The 9,697-nt window shown below is 38.6% G+C and overlaps 1 protein-coding gene across 2 annotated transcripts in view; it reads left to right on the top strand.

Moving 5' to 3' along the window:
* Positions 1-484: 484 nt before the first annotated feature.
* Positions 485-9,697, top strand: part of LOC139442954 (potassium channel, subfamily K, member 16-like) — a 45,866-nt gene continuing 36,653 nt past the window's right edge. Inside the window, exons 1-2 of one of the 2 annotated variants that reach the window (XM_071223879.1) lie at positions 485-730; positions 876-1,714. In XM_071223879.1, the coding sequence (XP_071079980.1) occupies positions 1,567-1,714 (148 nt within the window). In that variant the 5' untranslated portion in view covers positions 485-730; positions 876-1,566. Of the gene's footprint in view, positions 1,715-9,697 lie in introns of both variants that reach the window. The other variant, XM_071223880.1, reaches the window with a different exon arrangement.

Raw genomic sequence — 9,697 nt, 5'->3', positions numbered from 1 at the left:
TCCCATTTGTTATTTAAGGTTGTATCGCAAAATAAGGCTGAACACTTCAGTGTCTACTTTGCCAGGACCTGAGCCCAGCTTCTTTACTCTTGCCCTGTAAACAGACGTCTGCTGTTACCTTAGCGTTGTCAGCAGATAAAACGAGTCCGTTTTTGACATGATGCACTCTGCTAGTGATTGCTCGCATTTTACAAGCATGAATTATTTACGGTGGATAGTCACAAACAGATGTGACATAAAATCATTTTTTTCACGTCATATTTTCCGACCAGGTGACTTTAACTGGATACTAGTTAATGCTGTGATAATACATTTTTGTGGGTTATAGCATACCTGTAATCAACGTGACTGTGTTGTCACATAGGAATATATAACACGGTATTTATAATACACAGAGAGAATTTGCTATGTTTACAAGCGGCTGATTGAATAGGATTGACTATAATGTTCGCCTTCTCGCGTGTACACTAAAGCGTCGTCTGCAGTCAATAGCAGACGATAATACACGCGCTCTCGAGGGAAGCATTAGCAGACGATTTCCGGAAAAGCCCATAGAGATGTGTAAGCGCCGATAGACTGTATCAAAGGTGGATGTGACAACGCATGCGGAACACACAATACGGAACGCGAGAACGAAGCGTGCCGAGTGACAACAAGTGTATACCATGAAGGTATTTCAACCCGGTTGAAGATCGTGTCTCCACTGAAGCTGAGATGATTTAAAGACAATGTAAGTTTTATGAATCTAATACCAACCTGGGAGGACGCTTGCCTATAAACAGTAATATGTCATATGGATATTTTGACAATTCGGTATATGTGATTATATGTTAAATGGACATAGGTCATTGAACCCTTCGGATATTGCTTTTCAGACAACCGATGTCCTCCTGTAGTTCACTTTTGAACGCATCTAACCACTGCATTGATCATACACAGTACCTTTTCGTCTCAAACATATTTTTGTAACAGAAGATGACAGTCAACGCTTTATGCTCAACGTGAATATTTCATGTATCCACCTTGGCTTGATCAAACAGTTACACATGCAAATGAGCCTTTTCCTTGGCGTCCGGTGGAATATATATCTACGAGACACAATAGGTCTTAGAACGTCAATGGCCTCTATTCCACAGGGAGTATTCAAATAAGACCGTCTTCCTTTGACACGGTGTTACAGTGTTCACAACTACAAATAGTGTTATCATCTGGACTTCAGGCATGTAAAGTGCTGTGCGAGCAGGACCACCATATGTTGGTTACATCTGTTCTATAATAGGGATCACACCGACCACCTACATCTATGAGAAATATTACGGAGTCAAAGCAACATTTGTTTGACAACAGTTCGTCCATGATACCAGACCAGGGAGTAAATCCTGAAGAGGTGTGACTGACGTTTACAATAAGTTTTAGTTAAGGTCAACACAATTAGCACATCACATTCGTGAAGATCTTAACCTACCCTGGACCTGGCACGGAGATTTAAAATAGTGTGCAAACAATTGACCAATCAAGAGAAACAACTACTCTGGAGTATAAGTTGGACCTGCAGTAGCTCTGACGATGGAACCTGGGACAAGACGTCTCATCATCCTTGTTGTTATAAATGTATTCTACCTCTGTATGGGAGGCGTTATCTTCTCCAAACTGGAGGCGGAAGCAGAGAGGACCCGCATGGGCACTTTACGAAGTCATATTGAAGAATTCCTGGGTTCGTATGTTTAGTTGTTTGTCTAATGTGTAATGTCTTAAAGGCGGTCGGGTAGCCTAGTGGTTAAAGCGTTCGCTCGTCACGCCGAAGACCCGGGTTCGATTCCCGACATGGGTACAATGTGTGGAGCCGATTTCTGGTGTTCCCCGCCGTGATATTGCTAAAAGCGGCGTAACCTACTAACTGTAATGTCTTAAAGGTAACCCTCGACAGTTCATCCCAACTCCTGCTTGATCCCAAAATGAGACTGACGTTATTTGCTTAAGGTAACCATCACAGGGTTTTTTACGCAGTCCTTGTTTTGCGAGATGCTTTGAAAACAGATGATGAAGTGGTAGTTATGAGGATGTTGTCACGTGGGAACCTAGGTTACCTAGGTCTTCCAGTCTGCAGATAACGGTGGATTACATCCTAGATTAGTCAGATACCAGTCAGATCTAGTCACTAGACGAGCATGTGTTTTGATTCTTGCATTCGGCGCTTTCATGTTAAGACGGTGGTGATTAATGTATGGGTGAGCGGGTAAGTGTGGACCTGAATATTACAGTTTAAACTAGGGAATTGACAGAATTAGTGGCTGTCAGTATCTTGTTATAACACCACCACAACCAGTAAATGAAAAAAAGGGCCACTTTTAAAAAAGAAAAAAACATCGTAGACGCCCTCTTCCTTGAGATAAACTCTTTTTCATAGTTTGTTGTCTAGTCGTGATGACGGCGACGCACGCGGTGGTAACAAAGTTACATAATGAATGCCTTTAGTTGGAGACATTGTTGTAATAACTAATAGCATATGAACAAACTGATGTCATACTGCACTGTGATGAAACTATAGGGTAAATATTAAGGATATCAACGTTAACTGATTTATTCGTGTACATTCGTGTAAACTGCTGGCCAAAAGAATATATACACATGAAAATTGGATTTGACGTTATCAAAACGTTACCAGGCTGAAAACAGTCGCCGAAACACTGCAGACCTAAGGTGAAAAACAAAAGTATGATACCCGTATCAAATACATCACCATCGAATAACTATTTCTTGTTTGTTTTTAAGCGTGATATTCGTATGGAAAAAACGCCATAAAAGCGCCATAAAATGGCCTATTATTATTAGTATTAGTAGTATTAGTATAATTATCATTATTAGTAGTAGTAGTAGTCGTAGTAGTAGTAGTAGTTTTCCTGCCAATTATGTCACATTGGAAGTTTACCCACATTAAACTGACGCCATGTGACAAAACACATATTCTTTTACTGGCATTAATCACAACTTAATTAATCATACACTCCTAACGTTCCCTCAAACATATATTAAAGAACAGTCTACAATACACTGTTCACGCTGTAATCCCGTTTATTGGTCACATATTACCAGTACACGGTCTTCATGTATCCTGGTATATAGACGGTCCCAACTGGCATGATATAACACACACGCGCATGTCAAATACTTCAATGGAGCTCCGCCTTATGATATAATCTATATTCTTATGATATGTAACAAGCGTTACTAACGATTAAAATACGTGATGTTACCGGCCATAATTGCCAATAATGTGGTTTCATGACTCGCGTCAGCCATATGTTGCAAGACCAAGGGAATTTATTATGGTGTCTGAAGGATCTATTACACCATATACTGCACGTCTCATATGTATAGTTTTTTATATCTATTTTCATGAATTATTTGAATTTCAGCAATACACTGCAAACATCTGTTCCAGATTCGATTTTGTCGGCTTTGTACAGTTGTTCATCAGGTTGCACATCCAGCGATAAGCTGCGTCAGCGATTACTGTGTCCCTTGCCTTGCCTGGATGTCTTAGGGTAGCGCTGTAGCCTCCAGTGCCCATGCATAACATATATATGTATTGATAACCAATACAGCGGACAGAGCATGGGTTATGTAACCACTTGACAATGCATACATTCTAGGTTACCATTATAACTGAAGATAAAATGGCCTTTCTACAAATAAAATGGGTTTGCCTGCTTTGTATTCCGTTCCACGCTATGCGGTCTACAAGACCACACAATTCGCCGTTGAGAGTTGATTACTTTGATCGTAAGCCTTGTTGTAAGTTCGAATCCCAGATTATCCACTCACTCACTCACTCACTCACTCACTTGAGTGTAACATCAAAGACTTCATCAAAGGGTATGCTGGATATTCGACGTCAATAAGACGATCAATAAGTTGACTCACGGCTGCAACTAAAGCCAGTCCGTCCTACATTGTTTTGTCTTCTATCAAATGTTCAATATTTCAGTCACATTGATTTCTAAAGATGGAAATGTAGGCGATTATTAGGTGTATATTCGTTATGAGTTCGTACAATGAATTCCGCAAATAATATCTAACATAAAAAAGAACAATGTAATGTTATCAAGTGTTTCCTTTACTTCACTGAACGCAAAGTTTGGCTTTTCCGATGTGAGGGATTTAATTGTGTTCAGCTTTAAAAGACTGCTGTCCAAATCGATTCCATTCAACAATAGTTGCTAGGTGACATGTATCGTTGACTACCACTGCACGGGAACAGATTCAATCACGAAATATATTAAATTAAACATATATTTTAAAAACCTTTAATATAGAATATTTAAGGGGGCGATTGATTTTCTCAATGATGCTTTAGCTCACCCGATCTTCGGATGCAGATGAGCTAAAACCGTTTGCTTTCGTCGTCTGGATTGCTGACCTCCCCCAACTTGTCTGTTAGCGTTGAATCTATTTAGAAGAAATGTACGAATTCATATGCAACGTTCGTATACTTTTTGTATACGTATTGGACTGGACATTGTAGGTTATTCTCAGGAGTCAAATATTATTTTCAAAAAGTCCAATATCCCTGATTTGGGGTTAATAGGTTTTTTTATTATGTATTTTGTGATGTAATACTATACTAAAAGCAAGAAAAAACGTATCAAAATTGTATTTTCCTTGTTAAATATGTTTATCTCGCCTAGTGACCTGCAAAGTTGACATTTCACTCGTGACGCAAAGAAGCCAATATCTTCTGGGTAATTCCATACCGATAGATCCTGTAGGGCAGAATAGTACCTAAGTATACCATGGCTTTGAATGTGTTTGTGACGGGTGCCACCGGTTGGGCAGGATACGCTCACCTTTTAGCGAACACCTGGTATCATTACTATTTGATAGTGATTCATAAACACATGCTCATGATATAGTCGAAATCGTTCAATCGACTCTGCTTTATGCAGAGATTTCTATTTGATATGGGAAAGGTTTTAGTGGTTTTTTTTTTATTCTACCCCGCCCTTAAGACGGGGAAGTATACGAGAGAGGTTAATTTTATAGCATGTATGTCGACATGTTGGTTTCTTTGAAATTTCAAGCCACACAGTGACCGAAACGAAACATACAAATCATGTGCGTGAAATGTTGATGCTAATCTTTTCCAGCAATAAGAGATACTTCAAAATCGTCTTGCTATTCTGAGACTTAGTCGCTTTTCGTAATGCAGATAACCCGTGCAATTTGTTCATTTTGTTTTTAAAAGAGCTGAAAATGTTTAGGGGAAATATATATCTCATTTAGCTGTCAGGTTATATTTTGTAAGAATAAACTATTGCGCATTGAGCGATTATCTCCTTTAGCTATAGGCGTAGTATAGAGCTTTATCACGCACTGACCTTGCAATGCTGTACATCGTATCTTACTCAAGCTGTATCACTGAGAGTGAGTGATTATCTCCCTTACCCGAACAGATCTATTGCGTACTACCTTTGCAATGTATCGTATGTTATTCAGGCAGCCATCGAAAAAGGTTCCAGGGAGGAATTTCGGTCAAGCCTGTCACGTGCACTCAATCTTTCAACTTCACATTGCTATTGCAACATATTGCTCAACACGATTAGATACCAGACTTCTATAAAGTATGACTTTGTTCAATAAACAACACATGTAAAACAACGGGTTTGATATGAGAAATTGTATTGCGGAACATTCCACGAAGAAACAGTGGCAACATTACACTATCACAAACTACAAAATACATAAACAAAAAACGACAATTAAAAACCCAGATACATTCAACATACAAAGGAGGTACGTTATAACACTTTTATTTCAAAACAAGTGTATTTTAATGATATGGAAACAATATGAGAATTGAGCAGAACTATGGTAATGTTGTACATACAAGGAATTTGTTTGTAATTGTTGATATGATAACAGATCTTGGAAGTTGTTTCTGTTCCTTTTAACAGAGTGTACCAAATGATTGAAAATTATTTGTGATTCTCTTTCTCGGATGAATCTTGTAAGACAGTTCTTCATCTTCTGAGACATCACATATTTCACGGAGACGTTGTTCCAATTGGGTTGGTGTTTTTGTATATCAACCAATTTTTCAATTTTTTGTTTGTGATTACGTAAACGAAGTTTTGAGAAAAGTGACCTATGACCTTTGTTTTTACAATATGTAAGATAATTCTCAATACTTATAGATGACTTGACCAAACTGTATGTTCTTAACTTGCTGCTAGATAAATGGGAATCCATTAATGAATGCGTGAATTTTTACATTTGTACTGAAGTTTATTTACAGTGGATTCATTACATTTTTTGTGTTTACTATTTGAAAAGTTTGTTTTATCTAACCCAACCAACATTATGACCAGAAATATTGTTATTTGCTGCAAAAGCATGTTTTAGAATGACATTTGTTGTGTTATCAATATAGGACTTGAAATCATTTTTTTTTTATTGGTACTAATAGTGGGTATATATGAAGCTTTGCCTGACAGGCCCAGTTTTCTTGATTGGGTTTTCTTTGTGCTGACCATTTAAAGACACTGTTTCTTTTATTGTGCTTTCCAGAGATAAATACATTAATAACAACCAATTTGTACTTAACACCAATTCTCTCTCACGATGTAGCCGGATTGTACAAAGAACACAGATAACGTTATCACGATCTCTACCGCCTGGTCAATGACATTACTATTATTACATGGTAAGCAGATAGGTTGTCGTTGGTAACATGTGATCTATTTTGCAGCATGTGAATTAGGAAGTGCTGCATATAAGCCTTGATTGACACAATATCACAGATATTGTTTTATTACTTCACGCAATCGCATGGTCCGCATTAACACTCGGAGCCACACCTTACGCCAGCGTAAACTTCTGTCACCTACGACGAACAGATCACTCTTGTTGTCACGTAATGGGGACAACGTACATATGGAAAGTGATTGGATTTTGTGTGATGAACAGAACGACTTTTGTAAAGGGAGATCGACCACGGAGCATGTATCTACTGTGACGTCAATGATAGAAACTAGGACGAGTATGGGGACACAGACCTTTGCGGCATTTGTTGATTTTAAGAAAGCTTATGAATGTGTACACAGAGTTATTTCATTGGGGAAGCTGCGGGATTTTGGAATTGAAGGAAATATGTTTAATGCTATCGTATCACTATAGAGAGGTGTTCAGTCGTGTGTCTGGGGGAATGGGTTCTGCACGCCTTTGTTCAACGTAGAGAATGGATTACGACAGGGTTTTGTTTAACTCCGCACTCGGCAATATTCCAGCTATATAGCGGGTGTCTGTATATAATCGAGCCTGGACAAGACAGTCCAGTACATCATGAGCATCGATCCACGATGGATACGATGACATGCATCAACCAAGTCAGCGAGCCTGATCATCCGATCCCGTTAGTTGCCTCTTGCGACAAGCATATTCGCCTTTTACGGTAAGCATGGGTTTCTGAATACCTATTCTACCCCGGATCTTCACAGGTCGATTACGACAGGGATGTCTGCTTTCACCGCTTCTGTTTACGTTGTTATTAACGATTTAATATCCACACTGAATGCCATGAAGATCGGTGTTCATATTGACGTCAAGTGTGTCGGTGTTCTCGCGTACGCCGATGATATCATTTTGATAGCTGAAAGTGAACAGGACCTAAACACGCTCATTGATTGATTGTGATGGTGCATGTTGAATAAAATGTAAATCCCGCCAAGTCGAAAATTGTACATTTCCGGAGCCAGTCAGTCAGACGAACAGATTCTATGAATCTTGAAGTGGTGGATAACTACAATTCTGTAGGCCTACTGTTGGCCATCAGGACTACAATGGGATGTCTGTACAAAGTCTGTAGTTAGCGTTGCTGTAGAGCCCAAGAACTTTTATTTCCAAAAGCAACATTCCAGGACGAATGCAGTATAGACCTTCACAAAGCTCTACGATTCCAGGGTGTGGGCATCTATCAATTACGGTGATGCAATATTGGGAGTTTCATATACCAGCCATGAACGCTGTGCAGAACCAAGCTATGAGATATTTAATTGGGGTGAAGCCGTTTACACCAAATACGTGCAGTGCAATTGCAGGCAATATGGGATGGGAGCCACCGCTTGTCCGAATATGAAAGAGTGTTTCAAGATACAACACGCGATCATGCGACCAAAACCCACATAGGCTGTTTTTTTCCAAGTGTTCAAGTGGGCTTATTCAAAGGCTACATCAAACAAGCGCAACTGGAATCTACGTTTAACAAAGAAGTTGAGAAGTTTAGGATGAGAACATTTTTTTCCTATTGAAATACTTTTTATAAACGTTTTTCATATCAGAAGTTGGGACCAGAATTGTACAGACCTTTACACAGGAATGGCATGTTACTTTAATTATTTTTTTAAAAGTAAGTGCGGTCACGACGGAAACAAGCTACGAGTCTGTCGCCTGTTTAAAGTGTCCATACACAGTTCCCTACCCTGGTCCCACCGACGTGCTGTGGCCCTATTTTGATGTGGAGTCAGTCGTTGAGACAGACCCCTATACAAATGTACCTTTGAATGAAAGCTTTATACCTTTGTTCTAAGTGACCTGAATGTGTTGGGATGAATGCCATGTTATGTTGCCCTGTCCACTCTACAATGACCTGCTAATATTCTTGTAAAATAGTGGAGTTCAATCTGTAATAATTTTATACCTTTAAGTGAAAATGAAAAGCTTTCTTTCATTTTGTCAAGCGTTGAAACGATGTATTTATCGGCCCAAACCTACAACCTTTTATTAGAAAAAAAGGAAACAAATTCTATATCAGTGTACTTAAGGTTATGAATATATATAATGAATATATTATGAATATATATATTACATATTTTATTTTTGGAAACTTGATTGTTATATCTAAAGTCTCTCAAGCCCTAAATAGATGGGCAGTCAACCCTTTAAATATTTTCTATATTGTTTCTATTGTACGAGGTGAGACCTTTATAAAATATCTGTACCTGCTGTCCTGCTCTCCCATGACACTGAAGTCAAAGGCACCGGACAGATTTGTCTTCCCTTCAATTGATGTTTTGTTGTCAATACAGTGAAATGAAATGAAAACCTCATGTTTATTCATACCCATATGTCTGTCACATGAACAATCCAAACACAATTTATGAGCGACGAATCCTTAGAAAAGCACGCCTACAAATGATTGTATACCTACTATATCACCAGGTGTTTCTGAAACAGGGGACCATGTCCTGTTCGACTGGAAGCACCCGTCGCCTCTAAAGGGCAACGTCAAAGGGAAAGCATCAAGTTATGTGGGGATGGTTTACTCAAAGTGTGTCAGGTATACGAAAGCCCATCAGGACCATATTGGTATTTTGTTTTTTCTCCCCTAAAACTCGTAATTACGAGAATGAAGTCGTTATTACGACTTTTACAATGATAATGAAAATCACCGTGATATAATGACAATAAATATATTCTAATAATAAACTATTTTTTCTCGTAATTACGAGTTTTGTAAAGTCGTAATTACGACTTTTTTCTCGTAATTACAAGTTTTAAAGGGAGAAACAAATACCAAAATGGTCCTAATGGGCTTTTGTACAAATACATTCACAGTTGGGCCACACTAAATCAATTATCTGATTTTCATTCCCGCCTTTCCCGTAGACCAATCGTTACGTTTCTTCTCTTCCTCTTTTAA

The sequence above is a fragment of the Haliotis cracherodii genome, unplaced genomic scaffold (assembly GCF_022045235.1).
Source record: "Haliotis cracherodii isolate W230 unplaced genomic scaffold, xgHalCrac1.p SCAF_5, whole genome shotgun sequence".
Lineage (NCBI taxonomy): Eukaryota > Metazoa > Mollusca > Gastropoda > Lepetellida > Haliotidae > Haliotis > Haliotis cracherodii.
This window is presented reverse-complemented; position numbering and strand designations above follow the sequence as displayed.